Genomic DNA, 21,586 nt, shown 5'->3' with positions numbered 1-21,586 from the left:
GTCGACGGGGAAGCCGATTTAGTGACATGCCTCGGAACTTTCCTAGAATGTAGCTATTACAAGGTCTCACTTAGAACTCAATTCATTTCAGTTTCTTCTTCCCCGGATATGTATTTCTCGAACTAAATTTTAAGAATTGCGTATAATCAATTCAATTCGATCAAATTAAGTTATACCAGATCAAAATGTCTTCTAAGATCCCGGATATTGTAAGATCCAATAACTTCGTACACTCAACATAGTACTCCCACTTACCAAACTCCTAGGTGAAACATCGCGTAAGCGAAAAGGCGAAGAAGACCTTAGACGTTGTAGCCAAATTCGTCGAGGAAGAATGCATACCGTGAGCAAATGAGTCCTCCTTATATCATGAGTATCACTGACACCAAAGCCAACTAGAGCAGACCCCGTGTTAGAAGCTCAGATTGGGGAGGGCTCTGCACGATGGGACCACCATCCTCCCATCATTGAGGATTTGAAAGACAAGGCGAAGAAGCTAGGACTATGGAACATGTTCTTGCCCAAAGGCCACTACAAGGAATCGCCGGGCTACACGAACTTGGAGTATGGATTAATGGCTGAATGGCTGGGCAAGTCGAGGACAGCTTCCGAGGCCACCAACTGTGCAGCACCCGACACGGGAAACATGGAGGTGTTGGCCAAATACGGAAATGAGGAGCAAAAGGCCGAGTGGCTGAAACCATTGATGGATGGCAAGATCCGATCTGCCTTTCTGATGACTGAGCCTGATGTTGCTTCATCCGATGCCACAAACATCCAGCTCAGCATAAAGAAGGAGGGAAATGAATATGTCCTGAACGGCTCCGTATGTCTTCATTATGCCCATAACACTTAAGGCGCCGTACTAATAACTCGCAGAAATGGTGGTCCAGCGGTGCCGGCGACCCGCGGTGTGCGATCTACGTCGTAATGGGCAAATCCGACGCCTCCAACCCTGATCCTTACAAACAGCAATCCGTAATCCTGGTCCCCGCGAATACCAAAGGCATCACCATCCACCGAATGCTTAACGTCTACGGATACGATGATGCGCCGCACGGTCACGGTCACATTTCCTTCTCCGACGTACGAGTCCCCGCGCGCAATCTAGTCCTAGGCGAAGGACGAGGCTTTGAAATCATCCAAGGCCGATTAGGTCCTGGGCGCATCCATCACGCTATGCGCAGCATCGGCGCCGCCGAGCGTGCCCTCGAGTGGATGCTTATGCGCATCAACGACCCTAAGAAGACACCCTTCGGAAAACAGCTGCGCGAGCACGGTGTCATCCTCGAATGGGTCGCTAAGTCACGTATTGAGATTGACTCCGCGCGTCTCATTGTCCTGAATGCTGCTATTAAGATGGATGATCTCGGTCCCAAAGCCACACTAAGGGAAATTGCACAAGCCAAGGTCCTTGTGCCTCAGACCGCGTTGACGGTCATCGATCGCGCCGTCCAGGCTTTCGGTGGTGCTGGTGTCAGTCAAGACACACCTCTCGCAAACATGTGGGCGCAGATCCGGACACTGAGGCTTGCTGACGGACCGGATGAGGTTCACTTGCAGCAGATGGGTCGCAACGAAAATAAGAGGGGTAAGGAGGTCACACAGAAGATCCAGTGGCAGAAGGAGAGGACAGAAAAATTATTGAAGCAGCACAATGTAAAGCTCTTCCAACCTGGATCAAATATCAAACCCAAGATATAGGAAGATTATTGGCACTACTAAGATACAATGTTTATTTCCATTTCTTGCTTGAATGACTACTACTTGGGTGTTGGGTAATTTGTATATTAACCACGCAGACTAGCCTAGTGAAGTGGGTTGATCCTAACACATTAGTTACTCGATATGTCGCTTCCTATGTCAATCCCCAATGCCCCCCCTTTCACCAATCTCTCCGGCCTTCGTCGTAAATATTGTTGAACGCAACACAACCACTGGGGCCAGAGGGACGCGGGGACAGCCACCGCTTCATATCCCATTTTACGTTCTCTCCACTTCCCGCATGTATTCACAGCCTAACCACTATTCCCATCACTTCATTTGAACCGGACGACCCATGCCCTTCGTATTTTACGATTAGGAGTAGCAGCTGCTGGCCTCTTCCTCTTCCCTAAGACCTTGGCGTCGACCGCAAGCTTAATAATGGTGTTTGGCCTAGATCTTTCTCATTGGAGTAGATCGTCGTGCTCATTTCAGATATCGCTTGTGGCCGTGCACCTAGTAAGCGCCGTAGTGCGAGTATGGGTGGGCTCTCGGAGCAAGCCTGTAGGTCCACGGTGGGCACTGGAAATCAAGTAGTAGCTTCGATTGGCACTTGACTCGCCAATTTCCGACTGTAGCCTGTCCATCTTGAGTTGCTGCGGCTCTTATTATCGGTGTGGTGGGTCCCATCGAGCGATTGGGGCATGAGGTTTGGCGCAAACTCGTATGAAGTTTGTGGTGATTGGGGATCAGCAGAGATCATGCAAAGGTATCCGCATCCTGGAATAGGTACGTGCCCTTCCGATGTGAGATGTCTCTGTGGCACATTTAATGCACCTAGAGCCTCAACCGCTTAGGTACCTAGGTAAGCAGGATATTAGAGGCCTGACATGTATGTGGTACGAAGAAACGAAACTATGAGGAGTTCTGGAAGTAAAGGATATAAAGACATTTGGATGTGCTTGGGATATATAGACTGGTGGATAGAGTATGGTGGTTGAGGTTGTAATAAAAGAGTCGGGATGATGAAGAATGTTCTGTGCAATATATATTCGTGGATTATGCGAGTTGGTTAGTCGACTCCTGCCAAATCGAAGCATCAAGTGTCATAATATCTCGTAATAAAACTATATATGGCTTTGGAGTAATGAAGCATCAACTCTGTCTGATGATCGACAAGATCATTTGACTTCTTTTGTGAGAACTGTAGAAGGAACCCTTCAACTTTATGACTATATAACATCGCAGTTGCGTAAGTCTTAGAAACCTTGTTTATGACTCACAGGGCTCTGTTTCCATAAAGCTCACATTAAGTTACTAAATGAGACAATTATCGCGTTGGGTGCTAACTTTATGATCGCAGGCTCTTGTGCATGTATCATCCCTTGAGACGTCTACCAGGAGTCTTCAGGGAAATAACGACTGCTTGAAACTGAATACTTTGTTCACTGAGGAAGGAATACAATGATAACCCAATTTGAGTTTCATGAGTGAGTGAAAGTAACGACTGTCATCTGAGTTTACTCAAGTTGGGTAGCTACCCGTAGAATTAAGAGAGGGAGGGCGGAATTAAATCCGCCTATCTCCGACCATCTCCCTACTTTACTGCGTCCCATTGTCATACGGATTACGAAAAGGGTAGGTTAAAGGAGGGTTAGCTATATTAATTTATATGGATCATTGTCAATCATTCGATCTAGCGGTGTAGCTCAGGAGTTTTAGATACTTGCTCCAGACTTTAAAGAATTAAAACGTATCGACCTGCCATCGTGACTCGGCGAAGTGCTGAAGAATTGATATGATACTTCGGGTATTGCGACGATTATTTTAAGCATAGTATATGTCATAGTATAATCAGTTCCAACAGCACGATGTGTCTTGGCCTGCCGCTATAATTCCGCGATCGATCTACTACGCCGCATTGTTAGGTCGTAAGCAGTTACTATAGTGGCTTTAGTATAGCCACTTACGTAGAGACTCGCGAATAGCGACAAAGTAACACAAACCCGATTAACCACTTTATTCTGTGGAGTCCATGCCTATTATAGCGAATTCTATAAGCCAGAGGATTTACTTCTGTGGTTCCAACCAACATCTATCCGCTCTGAGGGGCCAATCAGGAGTGTGGCTTGGACTTGGGCAAATCCCGAGAGTATGTAGTCTTGATGATAGTTACTGATTATTCTGTGGCGACGCTGCTTGTCGCTAGGTATTTAATCTCTTTGTGTCCCTCGTTGTTCAAGTCCATCGTTGAGACTTATTCTTGAAAAGTTAGAGAAAATTATAACCATGGCGCCGACTACTTCGACTAGTGAACCCCTTGCTTTCACGGCATTTTATAACATAATCGATGGGAGGCGTGAGGAGTCAAGAGCGACAAGACGTACCGTAAATCCTGCTACTTTGGGGGAAAACCCAGATGTTCCCGTCTCTACCCTCGAGGATGTGAATAAAGCCGTCGAGGCTGCTCAGAGAGCGGTGAAAGTATGGGCGGAAGTCCCTTGGTCTGAGCGACAGAAAGCTATTGAGGACTTCGCCGATGCACTCGAGTCACACACGGACGATTTCGCCCAAATGCTAGTGAAGGAGCAGGGTAAGCCTGTAAGTAAATCAAAAGCACTCAACGGTATTTGACTAATTAGAAATAGATCTTCTGGGCCAAAAATGAAATCGGTACTGGAGTACACTTTCTGCGGGGGGTTGCCAAATTGACTCTCTCCGGGGAGGTTATTGAAGATACGAAAGAGCGCAAGATCGTTACTCGATATTCGCCTCTTGGCGTCTCAGTGGGGATCGTGCCTTGGAATTACCCTGTCTTCATAGCTAGTGCGAAGATGGCGCCTGCATTGCTAACTGGAAATGCCTTCATACTGAAATCATCTCCTTTTACTCCTTACTGTAATTTGAAGATGGCCGAGCTGGGGCTTCGTTTCTTCCCTCCAGGAGTCTTTCAAGCATTGAGTGGTGACGACGACTTAGGTCCCTGGTTGACAACACATCCGGGGATCAACATGATCAACTTCACTGGTAAGATTTCCATCTCACTCCCATTTTGTCTGGTGGGTTGACTAACAACAAGCGATAGGCTCAGCTCCCAATGGGAAGAAAATTCTAAAAGCGTGTAGCGACACCCTGAAGCGTGTGACGCTCGAGCTAGGCGGCAACGATCCAGCAATCATTTGTGCTGACGTCGACCCTGCTGCTATTGTACCTAGAATTGCCCTGTTTTCTTTCTGCAATGCAGGCCAGATCTGCATGTCGATAAAACGGCTATACGTGCACGAATCTGTATATGATCAGGTATTGTCGAACTTAGTTGAGCATGTCAAAGCTCTCACCTTAGGGGTCGGCGAGACATCTTATGCGGGGCCCGTTACCAACGAAGCGCAATACGAACGCGTAAAGGGCTTCTTCGAGAGTGTCGAAAAGGATCAACTCACGGTAGCAACTGGTGGAACAAAACCGTTAACCGATAGGAAGGGCTTCTACCTCCCTCTTACGATTGTTGACAACCCACCTGATGAAGCGAAGGTGGTTCGTGAGGAGCAGTTCGGTCGGTATACCCCTTGCACTATTTATTGTTTATCAATAATCGAAACTAACCCAACTTAGGCCCCGTATTACCACTCATGAAATGGTCTGATGAATCGGATGTCATTCAGAGGGCCAATGACACGGAAACCGGACTAGGTGCTTCTGTATGGACGAGAGATGAAGCGCAAGCTACTCGTATTGCGAAGCAACTCCAGGCTGGTAATATATGGATTAATACGCACGCCGAGATCGAACCAATAGCCCCATTCGGAGGTTATAAGCAAAGTGGACTTCGTTCGGATTACGGCGTCGAGGGTTTGAAGACATTTTGCAACCTGCAGAGCGTGTATACAAGGCCGGGTTGAAGAGAATATTCTATTTTGGGTGGATTGAATAGCTTCAACACGAGGAAGAGAAGTTGTTTTCTGTGCGATTTTTGTGGATTATAGGTGCTACTGAGCAATCGGCGTGTTGGTCCCTCTCTTGCCGACACTACCTACGATACACAAAAATGGCAACTGGAAACACTATATGCATGAGTTACATAGGCGTGGGTTGACAGTAGTAGAATAGGATGGGGATAATATTCGACATACAACAGTCTCGTTTTACTCTACAATTTTCATTAATTAGACTGACTGCCTCCTTTATATGTAGGATGGCAGATCCCCCGCTCCTCTATTCAGCTCAAGCCGCCGACCGATAGTTGGCAGGCGGTCATGACGAATTTCTCTAAATACCCTATGATTGTTAGCGGGAAAACGAGTTAGTAATTAGAGGTTGGAACGCACTCGTTTTGAGGTTCGTCGGAAACTCCCTGGAGTCCTCCTGGACGTAAGATCCAGTTTGGCCCGAGCTTATGACCCGTCGGTCTTGCACTTGGTCACAAGAGTCATGAATCTGGAGCAACGTTGCTGCTCTTAACTGTAAGAGCTGGCGATGGAGCACCCCCGCTGCATACCTAGGTAGTGGCTGATCGGAGATTAACCCCGCCGTGAGGGCCTGTGGTCGTCATCGCGATGTGTGTTGAAATACCAAAGCAATTGACTTTTGTGTTAACATTGTTCTTTGGGTGGCAGGCCATTGCTTAGAGGATATGTAATGTTCCGATGCCGCGGAATTATTGGTTGTTGGTTTAAAGGGCTTCTTCTGTATTTTACTGGGTGTGTTATGCCACCTGTATGCCAGGCCAGTATCTGCTGGGTGCGTGTGGCGTGAACATTGACTGTCATGGTCCCGAGGCACTGTTCACCGTTGCTCGGGATCAACTAGCTAGAGAGCTCAGGCCATCATTGTTCGGATGGGGATATTTTTTCGAGTCGAAATTGATTGGATAGAAGTGCTGTGAAGACATGATGGAGCGTTAGAACATCCAATGCATGCAACTTTTGCTTCAAACGATGTTTGTTGTCATTTTTGGGGGTATGAGGCTAAGCGAATGAGTCATATAGAAAGTCCATCTCATCGTATGAGATGGATTGTTTTGTTGCTGGGATAATTCAGATGAAATGATTTGCCATGGGTAGTTGTTGATGGGACAATGTTTGACGTAGCCATGGAGGTGTGGAGGGATTGAAATGTTTACTTTTTTACCTTCTACAGCGTTGCATAAAGCTACGGGAAATTTCAGCGGTTTGGTGGGGCCATATACAGTTGCCGGGACCAGCTGATGCCCCCCTGTAGGTTTGAACTTAATGTACCTACGACGAAAGTTTCTTAGTGGGAATAGCGGACGTAACTGCCGCTAGCTGTTGTTAACGGGTACAACGGTCCAGGTCTACAGGGGCCCACTACGGTTCCTGTAGATATCCGTCTCCGGGTCAACCGTTTTCTTATTTTCTTTCCTATCTCCACAGCTCTACTTCCATATTCTTTTCTATGAGAAGTCCGACTCCACATAGAACACATTAGTCGATCTCTTCACATGCACACTTTTCTTGATAAAAAAGACCTTTGTCGCATTCATTGATTACACAAAAGTTTACATCTCCAGAGATCATTCTCAACACAACCCATCGCTTTCGCAACATAGCTGCTAGCTCGATCAACTTGCTTGCCAATCGTCTTACGACATCACAGTTCTACAACAAGTTATCCCTTGCTACTTATCAACTCGACACAATGGCACCTGTTCTTTCTGACAAGGACGTTAACGCTCCCGTCCAGAGCCAGGACGCTATCGCTGCCAACAACGGCAAGCCCGCTGGTGCTAAGACCCTGGAGTACCATCGCCTACTATTGCAGTCCAAGATGGCCGAAGAGAAGTACGGCGCCAATCCCACTGATACCAATGCCAATTCCACTACCACCAAGTCGGACACCAAGACGGCTCCCGTCGCTGGCAACGATGCGGCTCCTGATTCCCGCGTTAAGAACCCTCAGAACCGCTTCCTTGCTAACGTCGGTCCTACCAACAATAGACAGCAACAGTACATCTCTCCTTCGGATAACATTATGAGCCCTTGCACTGCCAAGTTGAACGCCCTCAAGGGCCGCGCCGCCGGACGGTAAGTTTATTCTCATATCATCACCTACCTTCTATGATCTTACTAACAATCTCACCTCTACACAGAATGAAGCCCAAGTCCCTCTTCGCCCAGACCTCTACCAAGAAGCTCGACGGAGAGAAGAAGCTTGACGGCGGAAACGTCTTCGGCGCCAAGAACACACCCTCCCCGCCCCCGGACACCAACGGACCCGACATGTAACTTAGGTAGCAAGTTCACCTGCTCTGCTACTTGGTACACGGCTTCCTTCGGCGTACATGGGACGGCGTTACGAATTCTTCTCTGATGACATGGGGGGTTCCTGTTTTGTAACAATATAGGGGTCAAGCACTCGGGCGTTGATGGGAAGGGACACTTACAGGGTAATGACTGGATGGAAATACCGTCCCTGGGAAATGGAGTGCATAACGATATGCATACATGCTTTGATGAACAGACATCATCCATCATCAATGATTCACGAGAAAAGAAATTGACCTTAATTTTCCTTATGCCTTTCCTATGCTTTGCAAATTGTTGCGTGACCATGTAACTTGATTGTTTTCATGCCTTGTACCCGCTAACTATGTAGACTACATCCTCATCTGCTACCGTATGTCCCAGACCAACTCTTTGTGGTATGTGTCTGGCACTTGCGCCCCATACTAACGCATACTTGTATGTATCCTTTAGGGTCCGGTGAATCCGGTCGCAGACATCTTCGATGGTAGCGTTATTCCGTACAATCAACGCCTCGCTGAAGTCCGGATCTGTGCCTTTTCGCTTTGTGTAGACTCTGATCAGTTGCAGCTCCTTCCAACACCGATCAACCACATCCTGAATACCCAAATCCAGCTCGCAACTCATGACGACAGTCTGTGGCTCGCGTGCCAACTTATCTAGAAAGTCGAGCGAAACGCTGTCGATCTTGTTGTAGACGTAGAGGCACTTGATGTATTTGCGGTGGTCCTTCATGATAACGTCGATCAGATCATCGACTGTCGCCTCGTCGTCTCGGACCAAGACCTCGCAGTTTAGCATTTTGTAATCGCGTAGAATGTTAAACACCATCTTCTCGTCTATATTCTTTGGTGGTGATTGGAATGTGATCTTCATGCCGCCGGCTTTCTTGGCTTTTAGATAGATATTCCTACCCCTCAATTAGTCCACAAAGTCGGGCGATGGAGTAGCGTAGTTTTCGATCTTACGGTGGCTCTCTGTTCAACCGGATGCCAACTGCTTCTAATTCAGCCTCCAGCAGCGCTCTTTGCTCTGCCCTTTTTGTCGCGTCGAGAACCATAAGAATAAGATCACTCGTCTTCGCAGCTGAGATAACTTGTCGTCCTCTCCCCTTTCCTTCCGCGGCGCCCTCGATGATACCAGGCAGATCGAGTAGTTGAATTTCGGCACCACCATACTCGAGCACTCCGGGAATTGCAGTTAGGGTTGTGAAGGCATATGAGGCGACTTCTGATCTCGTTTTTGTTACTTTCGATAGAAACGTCGACTTTCCCACTGACGGAAAGCCAACCAGTGCTATTCGTGCATCACCACTTTTGCTCACATCGAAACCAGCGCCACCCCCACCACCTGCTCCCGGGCCAGGCTCTAGTAGTTGTGCTCGTAGACGCGCAAGTTTTCTAAACAGGCACTTCATTAGGCATGTCTCTAAATTTCTCAAATATTATAAAGCATACCCTTTTAGAAGACCAAGATGATATTCTGTGTGTAGTGTTAGCGCTAATACCCTGCCGCAACAATAGTGGCTGCCTTACCAGTCGCCTTATTCTCTATCCAAAATCCACATGTTAGAAATCCAACTACTCAATAAATTCAATTGCGCATCCTTACTCTGCGTCCTCTTCATCTCATCCTCAATCCTATGCGTCGTTAGTATGCGCTATGCGACCGGTAGGAAAAACGGTTCAACTCACTCCTTGATCTTCTCTGTAATGTTTACCATCTTGGCGGTTTCGAAGCCCCCGGGCTTCCAGAATTAGTATCGTCTTAATTAACTTCCGAGGCCTCGAGGCCGTTTACCGTTAAAATGATGCTCAAGTCGCGGTTCACTCTTCCTCATCAAGTCTTATCCATCCCACTACTCCACTTTAAGCGGCAGAATGCCGATGTGGGGTTTATCGAAGATATTAAAGCCTCACCGCCTGCCCAACTGGCCGTATTATCTAAGAAAGAGTACTATGTATGTAAGCAATATGTTAGTCAGCAAAAATATGGCATTACATACATAAGAAGTCGTTCCCTCAATATCTCACTCCTCGTGTATTTTCTTCCTAGCATTTTATTTCATATCGACATGATTAAGAAACTGAACATAGATTTAAAGAAATCCTTCTATCCTAGCATATTAAAGACGCCTTGATCCTTTATTAAGTGAGGTGTGAGTCCTAATTTCAATTTTTATATGTATGACTCAGCAATCATAACCCCAGCCAAATACGATCTAGGGATAGGGTCAGGGTTAAGGCCAAGCCCAAGCCCAAGCCCAGGGTTGAGGTTGGGGTTAGGGGTTGTTAAGGTTAGGGTTCGGGCTGACAGAACGTTTTCTTAAGTAAGCAGCAATGATGACTGAAAATACAAGCTATGAACTTACATAAGCATCTAGATATCAGTTATGTAAGCCAGATTCGTATATTTTACCACGAACGTTTATTTCCGGCAAAGCGGTTCCAATAGACCTCTATAAATCCCGGTGGCCCGTTCGTACCTCTTTGCCAAAATCACGATCGGCTTCTGTAAACCATCCTTAAGGCGAACTCGGCCTTGTCTCGAGGCCCGAGTTTGACGACAGAAATCTTAATAGGGCTCAGCTATACATTTGTTCTACGTTAGATCAGCATTGCAGATCATCGTACCGACGTTGCAGCTACAATACAGCATCTCTGAACATTGGCTTCATCTGCAGAGATGCTGCAGACCACGCGCATTACTACCGTTTTTAGTTCTGCATACAACCCAACTGTGCCGCCTGACGGGACCCCAGATTTGACGTAAGGGGCGTTACATTGACATCCCATGGATTCCGAGATCCATCCCGTCTTATTCCCATTTAGATCCCTGTCAGAGTCTACCAAAGACTGTTTAATGAATTTATATAAAAGTAGCATCTTCTCTGAATACTAATCAAAAGATATGAATCAAATACTAATCGACCGACTGCCTCGGCCTTGTAAAACCATTTGTTTTCTCTATTTTATGGCTCCGTCTTTTGTTTTAGGTATAGTTTAGATTCAAGGTACAGAGTGAGAACGAGAACGATATCACAACTTCGACTCTGAATCTCAACAAATCCCACTATCAGCAGAAGCCATTATGGAGTCGCCGGATTTCGTCTTAGACGAGCGTGATCTCTCTTCTCAGCCCATAGCCGAAGACTTCCAACCCAACCAACAATTCGAAAAGCAACCAACTCCTCTATCATCCACTACTATCATCTACGATAAACCCAACCTCCTAACCCTACCCCCAGAAATCCGCCTCCAAATCCTGTCTCACCTGCTCATCCTCCCCCCATCTGCTCCACCACCTTCACAAAACGCATACTTCCACTCTGGCCTGCCCGCCTCATCACCAATTCCCTTATACACAGCCATTTTGCGCACAAACCGTAAACTGCATGCCGAAGCCCTACCCCTACTCTACCGGCACAATACCTTCCTCGCGCATCCCTCATTATTGGCTTCGTTACCGCGATTACGCCGTGCCTATGCGCCAGTGTTGTCGTGTAATATGGCGGACCTAATCGCGCGGTTACACGTATGCATAAGACTAGACGCGGAGCCTAGGTACGATAGTAAAATGGCGGCGACGCAGTTAAGTGGACGCGAGGAAATTGTGCTAGAGACATATCAGGTATCGTGGCGCGGGTCAGGACCAGATGCGTTGCGCTTATTTGAGGGCGTGAGGGGAGTAAGGCGGGCGCGTGTTGTGGGGAGTGTCGGGGGTTTTGAGGATTATGCGCGGTGGTTGGAAGGTGTGATGATGTGTGAACATGGGACGGAGGTCAAGCCATTTGTATGGGACGGCGCGCGGGATTTTGGGACGTGTTGGTAGGTCAGGTATGGAAAGGAAGGGAAATGACTAGATAAATATCATCTCAAATATGAGGTGGTATTTACACGAACTAATAAAATAATTTAACTCAAATCGGATTGAATAGACTACTCTGAGTGATGCATCCACTACTCGTGGCATGAAGACCTTTTCTGTGCAAGACTCGTCAATTCGGTCTATTGGGTATGAACAAAGTTCAAAACCCGAGAGTTCTATGGCTACTCTTCCATCTCTCTTTCGGATGGTCCTCCGGTGACCATCAAACCATGATCTTTCTGATCCTAGCTAGTTACACAAGATGCCATATCTTATGGCCACGACCGACCCTTGAACTTTTCGGTCGTTAATGAAAACAGGCAAAAACGCAAGCAAAAAGATTCCCCAGCCGTGGGTCGCGAACGCCATTTCATGCAAATGTGCCTTGAGAAAAACATTGAAATGGAACAAGGCGAGAACTGTGTAGTGTTCTCTCTAGTGTATCATTATGACTTACCACCGCCAAGGAACTTAGGCAGGGTCTTCCACGTCTCGTGGTCTGGGAGCTTGATGCGTCCGAAATTCTCGTCGAGATCTAGGATCATCTTGAGAGCATTTCGGCTGCGAGCATGAGGTGAGGCGACGTCCTTCTCTCGGATCGTATCAACGACATCAGCGACGCCGGTGTGAACCTGTTCTGGCTTTGCCTTGCCGGGGAATGGTAAGACGCTCTGTAGAACTTCGTATGCTGCAAGGGTAAAACCAAATTGAGGGGAAGATCGAAGAATACGGGCCGGGCCGCCCTTGAAAAATGCCTTAAAACCCTCTTCCTTCATAATCGTGGTTGCTGCGTGTCGTAGACCAGTGTAATTCGTATCGCCCTTGCGTGCCTCAACTTGTAATCGGGTCTTGATAACATCGCAAGGTGTTGTGAGATAAGCGGCAGGCATACCAGCAATGGCACCGGCCGTCAAGAGCTGAAGGATCCCAAGCTTCTTGGTGGGGGATTCTCCAAAAAGATCCTTCTTGAGATGGCTGTAGGTGGGGAAGTAGATTGCCGAGAATGGCACATCTCGAAGTAAGCAAGCTGAGGCACCCTTGTAGAGACCTGCGAGACCCAAGTTCTTAACAATCCACATCGCAGAACGTTTCTGGGCACCTTCAGTAGCTTTTGCGACTTCACCCTGAACTTGTAGTCGAATCTTGACAATCTCGAGGGGATTGGTGAACACCTAATTAAGTTAGTAAACCCGATGTCGCATATCTAGAGAGAAAAAAAAGACTTACGACTTGGCAAGCACCAGCACTACCACCGGCTAGGACCTCATGTTCCCATCGGATGTTGCCCGTCTTCTGGTCCGTAAAGAAACCTCGGACGAGATCGTTTACGGTTAGTTTGATGGCCTTTTCTGGAGCGACACCGACTAGCTGAGGCAAGACTCCAGAGTACAGGCCACGGAAACCCTCATTTGCGATGACCTTCTTAAAACAATCGACGGAGTTCTTGTAAAGTCTCTGTCCCGGGTCGGCACCTCGTTGGTTTTGCATTCGCGTCTTAACCAAGTCGATGGGATACACCATAAAGGCACCAAAGGCACCAGCCGCACTTCCAAGTAAGAAGTTATAGCCAGACTCGGCAGCCTGTAAAAGGAAAGACTGTGTAGCAGACTTGGCTTTGTGAAGTTGTTGACCTTGGGATTCTTCTGAGACACCACGGTGTCGCCATGATGGATCTAAGACCTTCGCAAAGTCGGTGAGGCTTAAGCGGCCAGATGGTTCATCTAAGCTGGCGAAGTGGAAGAGGATGTCTGCTTCCATTGGGGTGAAAAGAGAAAACCTGGTAACTTTGGCTGCCTCGTTTAAGAACTCAGTTCTCGTAATCTTCCCGTCGGCGCTCTTCTTGCAGGCCTGACGAATTATAAGCTCCACTAAGTCCATCTCCTTGATCATATTCTGGAAAGCTCGAACATTGGCGTAAGAAATCCTACTGCCAGTGGATATGTTGCAGAGCGAGGTCAGATTCTCCAAGAGGTGATCGGAGAGCTTGTGTTTGGATGTTTCGAGAATGATTCTTGCGAAATCCTCCGGCTCGATGTAGCCATCTCTGTCCTTGTCAAATATCTGAAAAGCTTGTCTGATCCTCTCACCCTGTAGACCGCGAAGCATCTGGGAGAACTCGGGGTATGTAAGGGTGTGCCGTTTAGACTTGTCGCCGATGTACAACTTTGCCCACTCACAGTCCCAATCGAAGGGGATGCTGTTGGATCCTTTGTTGCGCTCGTATAGCTGTCTGAAGTCGTCATACTTGACACTTCCGGTGCGACTTATGTCGAAGAGTCGGAATGCGATCTCGTATTCGGCGTCAGGTTTCATTAAGAGGTTCTCGAAGGCGGCCCAGTCGCCAAGTGTCACCTTCCCAGCACCTTTACGGTCGGCTACGCGGAATAAGAGACCGTATTGGTCACGACTAATCTTGTGCTATAGACGGAAGTAAATAGTTAGCGACCACAGATCAATTAACTATTAGCTCGAAATATCAGTAACTTACATAGTCTTCGGTAGGTGGCGCAATAGCTTCAATGAACTCATCCGGTCCCATAACCAACTCCCCCGTCTGCTCATCTTTCTTGGCATTGTTCAAAAATAGCGCGCGGTGGGTAGCAGAGAGGTTCGAAGGCTCCTCCGAGCCAAGGAGAGTCTCCTTGACCGCCTCCTTCACAGTTGTTGACGTTGACATTTCGGCGTGGTCGGTTTGCGGCGTTTAGGGAACAGATATCGGCAAGAGTGAGGCACCGACCAAGCGACCAGATGAATTACCTAGGTAAGTGGGAAAAGACGGCAGCTTATCGATTAGCGCGCCGAATTGACCAAGTTCAGAAGAATAATTCACGATCGTCGGTTGTGGAGCGCCGATGCAAGGGCCTCGGGAGTAAAATGTGCGTAAAATCGGAGGAGTTCGGGATTACGCCGACTGGGGTCCTAGAGAAAAATAGTGAGGGTGAAAGAAACGACTAAAGAAGACGATAACATCTATGAGAAGGAAAACGGTGGAAGGGTAATTATGGGGACGGGGACGAGTGATTTGCCATAAAAGCGTTGAAACTATTATGTTATGAGGCTGTTAAGAAGGTAAAAAAAAAAACCCTCGTAGAGAGATTTAAATTTTTCTAAACGGCGCCCAAATTTTTTTTTTTTTTGCTAGGCCACTAAAGGTGGTAGCATGACATTACTCGCATGTCACCAATCTCAATGTAGAGGGTTCCCGTGCAGCGGTCGTTCCTGAACCGGATCGGATTGCCACTGTAGGTAAATTTCTTTTGCTGCATTGTCGCTGCATTGTTCCGCCGACCGGCAACCACGCCTACCCACGCAGCACGTCTCGCGTATCTCTTATCGCAACATGGACGCCTAACCAATCTTGACTTAGCGCTATGCTAAGTCCTGTTAGGTCCTTCTTAGGGCGCGAAATAGACCTTCAGCGCTACAGCTTCAAGGGAAATCCCCAGCTTTTCTACCCCGTACAAACCGCCGTAGAGTTTTATCCCCTGACGATCATCCCTATTTCCCCAGAATCTTCATCCAATTTATCGATCCACCCGAACGTAAGGTTTGCGCATGCTAACGGCTTCGGTGCCATGGTTAAGCTTCGAGTATATCGTAAGGCTCGGATCGATATATCTAAGTACACAGGGATCTATCAAGTGTCAGAACCTAAAAGGTGAATCCTGAATCCTTAGACGATTAGTGTCGTCATAATGGTCATGGGAATCTCCATCACTTGATGAATAGCTAAAAAGCAAAGAAGTAAACGGAAAATGCCCTCTTAGCCTTGAAGATGATAATATGGAGTCCATCGCGGTCTATTAGATTCGTGTTGACAATATTAATATCGCAAATACCTAAATATTCAAGGTATTCCTGGAGTCAAAAGAACGTTGAGGCGACAGCAGAGTCTGAAATGTCTTTCCATCTACACTAAGATGGGAACGCAACCCATGAGGGTCTGGACCCAAACTAGTATTGACAACAGGGCGAAAAGACATATTTTCTCGTTGACACATTCGAAAATAATTGAAGAAAAGGATCACTTCGAATACCATGCGACCTTTTCAAGTATCACTGTCTTCAAGTTACCTATCACAACCATATCTTGGCGGACAATTCCGAACGTTCTCGGCAAAATACAATAATCTACACCTATTAGGCCCCGGCTCTTAGGAATACTATATGCACGTTGCGCATGATATTCATATGATCAGGGAGCCTTTAACGGCAGATCATTCGTATATTTCGGCACAAGACGTAAAGGCATACGCGTGACGGGACGTACCGGCACTACCCCTCGTCGAATATCCTTTGGAGGTGCTCGGTGGCATGGTGGTGCGATTAATAATGCCACTGCGAAGGACCTATCAAACTACCTGTCACATCGCAATACTACCTATTCAATAAACGCTCTTAAGGAACCTATCCGACACCAAGATTCCCCGGTGAACACCTACGATATCTCATAATGTAATAGATTATATACAGATTGGCGAGATCTAGTCGAACTTCTAGGAAGATGACGATCAGTATACTTTAAGAGTTACCTAACTACCTAGGTAGGGGATTAGGGTCGGTCGGTAGGGTACTCTCAGGCCATGTTGTGGCTGGATAGCAGGTAATGACAGGTAATTCTTACCGAGTACCAACAAAACTTCCCGCAATCATTCAACCCCACTCTTCTCCTTTTCCAACGCCTTCGTCTATTTAAACATGAGTTTTCAAGTTTACTATAAAAAATATACCTAGGTAGCCAAAAACGAATAGGTAAGCTATGGCGGTTAACGTGCAAATCTATAAGTTAGGCATCACGCCGTTGTTCAATCGTCTTCCGGAGCAAGAAAAGCGATATAGCCATTATCTATCCAGGTGGGTTATAACTAGAGCCCAGATTTGTCGAAAGTGTATATTGACACAATAGGAATTAGAGCTGCTTGGTCTGGCACAAGGATCATTCTTCGTCAAGTTTCTCCAGAATCCCTAGGGATTTTCGATTTTATACTAGAACTATACACATCTTGTAACGGTAACTGGAATTAACTACTAGGACCCGATGGAATCGCGGAAGAAGAGCTCAAGGCATTTCTCGAATTTGCAGCTACTTTCCTTTCTAATGTTGGGAACTATTATGTGAGTTTATTACCTATCGGTTTCTCGAGCGGGGGTTGACGCCTTGAAGGGATCGGGGGATCAAAAGTTCGTACCATAAACAAGTCTAGGAGCAATAGAAAAGCTCGCTAGTCGATCATCTAAGCTCCCGGGCCTTTATAAAGCAATTCAAGACCTCATCGTCGCCATTCCGCCCTTCACACTCGGGTACCCAAGCACCTTGGCCCAGAGTTCATATTATCCCGGAGATCCAATTGGAAAGGATGAAATCGAACTCGTTTCTCGGCATATGGACGCCTATTCCATATGGCCCGAAAATACTAGAGTTCGAAAGATTGAAGAAAATAAATTTGAGGTTCTTCAAGCCTCAGTAACCCTTACCGAGCCTACGGTGGCGTCCTTAACTATCCCCGATTCGCCCACTAAAGTCACCCTTCTCTGCGGTGATCATGCAGCGGAGTTGGAGAAAATATGTACCAATCTAGCTGAAGCTGCCAAATATGCCGCAAATGATTCTCAAAGGAAGTTTCTCGCGGAATATATTGAAAGCTTTGAAACCGGTAGCCTTGACGTGTATCGTGACTCTCAGCGAACATGGGTTGCCGATAAAGCACCAAAAGTGGAGAATATCTTCGGTTTTGTTGAACCATATAGAGACCCTGCTGGCATTCGTGCCGAGTTCGAAGGCTTAGTCGCGATCGCGGACGCCGAAGAAACGCAACTTTTGTCGAAGCTAGTTGAGAATTCTGACAAGTTTATACGGCGACTGCCCTGGGCGTCTTCTGAAAACAATGGTAAAGGAGTATTTGAGAAATCTCTCTTCGAGCCACCCGATTTCTCTAGTATACACGGTAGGTGCTCTAGTCATGTCGCTTGTAATCTCAGAGGCTAACTGGAATCTTAGCACTCGCTTACTGTTCTAGTATAATATTCCCAGGCATCAACCTCCCAAATGTAAGCATGTTTTGGATCGTTCACCCGGTGTTTCAAGTTCGTCCGTTAACACCACAGTGTAACTAGTACAATGACATTCGCCAAGATGTAGGGTTTAAAAACGTCATTATCGCAAATCGTATGACAGCCGAGAGTACCGCGATGCAATGGTCATTTATCGACGAATCCGAGATGGAAGTATTCCAGAAGCATAAGTATCCCGCATATTACTGGTGGGTTGTGCTACACGAACTGCTCGGTCATGGTACAGGTAAGATGATGATTGAGAAACCAGCCAACAACTTCAATTTCGACGCCACGAGTCCCCCACTTAACCCTCTTGATGGTAAACCCATAAATACTTGGTATAAACCAGGTCAGACATGGACCGGTCAATTTGGCAACTTGGCAACTTCACTAGATGAATGCAGAGCCGAGTTAGTAGGTGCCTACCTCATGGATGATCCGGAGCTGTTAGCTCTCTTCGGTTTCACAGAAGAATCAACTATTCGGGCTAGTGATTGTAAGGACCCTCATTCCCATTTCCCCATGCCAGGGGCTGACATTGAAAAGTGACATATAATCTGTACCAGCAACTTGGAGTTGATGGTCTCCGAGCTCTCTCTAACTACAACCTTGACAGCATGGTAAGGTACCGATACCAAAACGAAGTTCTTCGCTAACTTGCGCTTCTAGACATGGGGGCAGGCTCATAGCCGGGTATTATTTGCACTAAATTGTGAAACTAGAAGAATGCTAATCATTCGCAGGCTCATTTCTCGATGCTCAGATGTCTTCTAAGAGATAGCCAAGGATGTCTCAAAGTCCAGCACGACAGGGAAGCTAAGAAACTCACAGTTATCGTTGATCGACCCAAGATAATAAGCCACGGCAAGAAAGCTCTTGGCGGTATGCTATTACGTCTTCACATGTATAGATGCACCGCCGACGTTCAAGCGTGCCGGGACTATTATGAAGACCTCTCACATGTGGATGAAGAATGTCTGAAGTGGAGGCAGACAGTCATTGCGAATAAGCCGCCGCCCCTATTGAATGTACAAGCAAACACGTTCATCGATGGGGATACGGTCACGCTGAAGGAATACGAACCCACGATAGAGGGTATCATCAAGAGTTGGGTGGAACGCGACGTCTAATTGGTGGAAATAAACCAAGTGGTATCTAAACAAATCCTCAAATTTACGAACCGGGTTGTCGCACTGCCATTGCTACTTGTACAATTTGAAACACAAGTTGAAGAAACGAGAGAATGAGACCCATCCCACCAACAACGATAACCGCCCAAAACGTCAACCACGATGCTGAATCGCGATTATCTAGCCATAACTCCCTCCAAGATCTAGGCTTCCTGTCATCAAGATATGTGTTGAGACGGACGATTCGCGACCTCAAATGAGCAAAATCTCGCGCCAATTCGTAAGTGTCGCGTTCTATGATTCCTAATGATGAGTTGAATTGTTTTTTCCCACAAACATCCAAGAGAAAGTCGTCGTGACCATCTAATGGAACGTGTTTAAACGGGCGCAGTTTTCGGAGAAGCTCCCGCGACTTAACATGCTGGTTGAATAAGAGCCTATAAGAGAGGACTATCTCCTGGAGTAGCTCCGTAACGTCTTGTGACGCGGCCCAGTGAGTGTTACTGGGGAGGCTCGAAGCACAAGAATGTATCACGGACCAGCCGTTTCCGTCCGTTGATCTATTTCTGAGATTCGCGACACAGAAAGAGGGATATCGAAATAAATAAAGAGCTCGTTCATTTTTGTCCAGCTCGAGATGGCAGGCCAAGCAATCGGTCCAATTAACACTAATTCCACCGATTTTTACTAATAGATGCATGTTTAGAGTCGAAGAATCGACAGATTTAAGCCTGCTGAAATTCTTCATTTCCTCAACATCCTCGAATGTATGATGATTCCGGGGTGGGAGCATTAAACCGAATCCCAATAGAAAATCAGAAAGTCTTCGATTACTGCTTATACGAGATTGTTTGAGACAGATGTGGGCTTCGCCCCTATAGCCATCCATTTCATCCGCAATGCAGAGCTCGGACGGAGGACAAGAAAATACATCAGGGCGATACAGCATGGTTTGCCAGCCAGTTATCGAGAACACAAGGTCCATAGCCATTTCAATCCCCCGAACGTCCTTGGCGACAGTGATACGGCCATCGTCTAAGAGTTTCTGTACTATATCGCTAATACCCAGCTCCCCATCGTTGATAATTATAGTGGAAACTTTCGAGTAAACGGACTTAATCGCATCGAACGAGATTTCTTCGGATTCGTGGTCGAAATCTTGAATACAGGCGAATAATTCTTTAGGTTGCTGAGCGAGCTGTGATTGAATCCACCAATCGTACCATGGCAAGCTGGGGAACCCCTCGTATGTCGCCCCTTTTAGCGGATGCCTCATTCCCATAGTCGCATGTCAAGTGGCACCTGGCCGATACAGTGCGAGTGTTGATAATTGTTCGTGACTCTTGCGACCTCAGGTGACATTGTCAGGTAGTGATACTGACCAGAGTTTGGAGAACAAGTTTATCAGAAGAAACTACAATCGCGTCTACAAAGTTACCTCCTAGGTAGTCTACAATTTAATCCTTTGGACGAGGCTAACCAGGGCCTCTAGGTCTGTTAGGTGTGTTGGATCCTTACTATTTACCTGGGTCACCATATTCCAGAGAATTACCAGTTACTCCGGTTCGAATTTGAAATATTATTCGTTATTATCGTTGATTTGCTTTTGTTGGACAGCCACGGGCGCGTAGATCTAGAGGGTCAGTGACCGTAAACCTGCAATGGATACTATATATGGGTATGGCTTGGACAGGGCATTGCAGGTGTCTCGGAGAGTTCCTCTCTGAGATAAGCGCCGGAGGATCATAATAGGTCTGTTACGCAGCATGAATCACGGAGTGTTGGTGTAGGGGGCGTTCTCTTTTCTGCAATACAACGCCACTCAGCGGACCCCGCACGGTTCGATCAAGGCTGGCTGACTGCTGATAAGACCTATGTCTGTTGGTACACATACCTTTTGATAATTCGATCTATCATAACCCAGGCAAGGCACCCGTGCGTTGAAATAATTGAGGCCGTAGCTAAATTTACCTAGACGCTGATGAGATGACCACCTGGTTATGCTAAATACGTCGGAGAGAAGATGGAGAAGTAAGTGAAATAAAGCATAGTAAGTACTGGGGAACCCAAACAGGCACTGATCTCCCTTAGGTCTACCGGAAATACAAGCCCTCTATGGCATCGAGCATTAGAAAGGTACCAGGAGGAGCTTGGGATCAATGAAGACTACCAAGCGATAAATGAGGTTCACTCCCTCGATGACCTCTTAAATCATGTGAACACCTTGCAGACAACACCTTCGCGGGACAGGCAGAAATTGGCGTCATTGAATAGACTTGCGCCGAAATTCAAATTTGTTGATGATTTCTCAGCAATTATTGCTCTCGCAGTCGGGGCGGACGCAACGTTGACAGCAGTAGTATGGGGAAGTATTCGCCTAATATTGACGTTAGCCTCATCGGCCGGCGATACTCTTCAAGACATACTAGATATGCTAGAAGAGCTTAGTCTGACATTGCCGAGATTTCGTGTATATGAGGATACGTTACCGATGAGCCGTCAATTCGAGACCGCTTTGGTCGACGTCTACACTGAAGTCATCTGCTTTTACGCTAGAACCATACACTTCTT

At 46.9% G+C, this 21,586-nt stretch overlaps 8 protein-coding genes across 8 annotated transcripts; 5 read left to right on the top strand and 3 right to left on the bottom strand.

The window, feature by feature from the left end:
- The first annotated feature begins 45 nt into the window (after positions 1–45).
- Positions 46–1,789, top strand: F4822DRAFT_173537 (acyl-CoA dehydrogenase NM domain-like protein). The gene is made up of 4 exons (XM_051453318.1): positions 46–209; positions 267–343; positions 400–826; positions 880–1,789. Exons 1-4 carry the CDS (start codon positions 186–188, stop codon positions 1,702–1,704), a joined length of 1,353 nt encoding a protein of 450 aa, XP_051316872.1. The 5' UTR covers positions 46–185; the 3' UTR covers positions 1,705–1,789.
- Positions 1,790–3,993: 2,204 nt separating this feature from the next.
- On the top strand, positions 3,994–5,603 carry F4822DRAFT_426951 (aldehyde dehydrogenase; the record flags this gene model as incomplete). The annotated part of the gene is made up of 4 exons (XM_051460657.1): positions 3,994–4,305; positions 4,353–4,731; positions 4,790–5,257; positions 5,317–5,603. The coding sequence occupies 4 exons, from the start codon at positions 3,994–3,996 to the stop codon at positions 5,601–5,603; spliced, it is 1,446 nt and encodes a 481-aa protein (XP_051316871.1).
- A 1,756-nt stretch (positions 5,604–7,359) lies between these two features.
- F4822DRAFT_426950 (uncharacterized protein) lies at positions 7,360–7,946 on the top strand (the record flags this gene model as incomplete). Its single annotated transcript, XM_051460656.1, has 2 exons — positions 7,360–7,745; positions 7,811–7,946. The coding sequence occupies 2 exons, from the start codon at positions 7,360–7,362 to the stop codon at positions 7,944–7,946; spliced, it is 522 nt and encodes a 173-aa protein (XP_051316870.1).
- A 336-nt stretch (positions 7,947–8,282) lies between these two features.
- On the bottom strand, positions 8,283–10,332 carry F4822DRAFT_172626 (P-loop containing nucleoside triphosphate hydrolase protein). Its single transcript, XM_051453310.1, has 7 exons — positions 9,970–10,332; positions 9,659–9,920; positions 9,576–9,604; positions 9,500–9,514; positions 9,422–9,446; positions 8,933–9,364; positions 8,283–8,874 (listed from the first exon to the last, which is right to left on the bottom strand). Exons 2-7 carry the CDS (start codon positions 9,685–9,687, stop codon positions 8,289–8,291), a joined length of 1,116 nt encoding a protein of 371 aa, XP_051316869.1. The 5' UTR covers positions 9,688–9,920; positions 9,970–10,332; the 3' UTR covers positions 8,283–8,288.
- A 620-nt stretch (positions 10,333–10,952) lies between these two features.
- On the top strand, positions 10,953–11,999 carry F4822DRAFT_172632 (uncharacterized protein). Its single transcript, XM_051453311.1, has one exon. The coding sequence runs from the start codon at positions 11,055–11,057 to the stop codon at positions 11,793–11,795; it is 741 nt and encodes a 246-aa protein (XP_051316868.1). The 5' UTR covers positions 10,953–11,054; the 3' UTR covers positions 11,796–11,999.
- Positions 12,000–12,209: 210 nt separating this feature from the next.
- On the bottom strand, positions 12,210–14,855 carry F4822DRAFT_172622 (mitochondrial carrier). The gene is made up of 3 exons (XM_051453309.1): positions 14,320–14,855; positions 13,059–14,249; positions 12,210–13,003 (listed from the first exon to the last, which is right to left on the bottom strand). Exons 1-3 carry the CDS (start codon positions 14,506–14,508, stop codon positions 12,278–12,280), a joined length of 2,106 nt encoding a protein of 701 aa, XP_051316867.1. The 5' UTR covers positions 14,509–14,855; the 3' UTR covers positions 12,210–12,277.
- Positions 14,856–17,035: 2,180 nt separating this feature from the next.
- On the top strand, positions 17,036–19,037 carry F4822DRAFT_173311 (peptidase family M49-domain-containing protein). Its single transcript, XM_051453317.1, has 6 exons — positions 17,036–17,776; positions 17,830–17,879; positions 17,946–18,381; positions 18,432–18,505; positions 18,555–18,578; positions 18,629–19,037. The coding sequence occupies exons 1-6, from the start codon at positions 17,215–17,217 to the stop codon at positions 19,013–19,015; spliced, it is 1,533 nt and encodes a 510-aa protein (XP_051316866.1). The 5' UTR covers positions 17,036–17,214; the 3' UTR covers positions 19,016–19,037.
- On the bottom strand, positions 19,037–20,918 carry F4822DRAFT_172798 (uncharacterized protein). Its single transcript, XM_051453314.1, has one exon. It carries the CDS (start codon positions 20,295–20,297, stop codon positions 19,059–19,061), a length of 1,239 nt encoding a protein of 412 aa, XP_051316865.1. The 5' UTR covers positions 20,298–20,918; the 3' UTR covers positions 19,037–19,058.
- Between the last annotated feature and the right edge of the window lie 668 nt (positions 20,919–21,586).

This window comes from Hypoxylon trugodes (genome assembly GCF_022578975.1).
Source record: "Hypoxylon trugodes strain CBS 135444 unplaced genomic scaffold F4822scaffold_3, whole genome shotgun sequence".
Taxonomy (NCBI): Eukaryota; Fungi; Ascomycota; class Sordariomycetes; order Xylariales; family Hypoxylaceae; genus Hypoxylon; species Hypoxylon trugodes.
The sequence above is the reverse complement of the archived record's forward strand: the minus strand, read 5'-3'. Positions and strand labels throughout refer to the sequence as shown.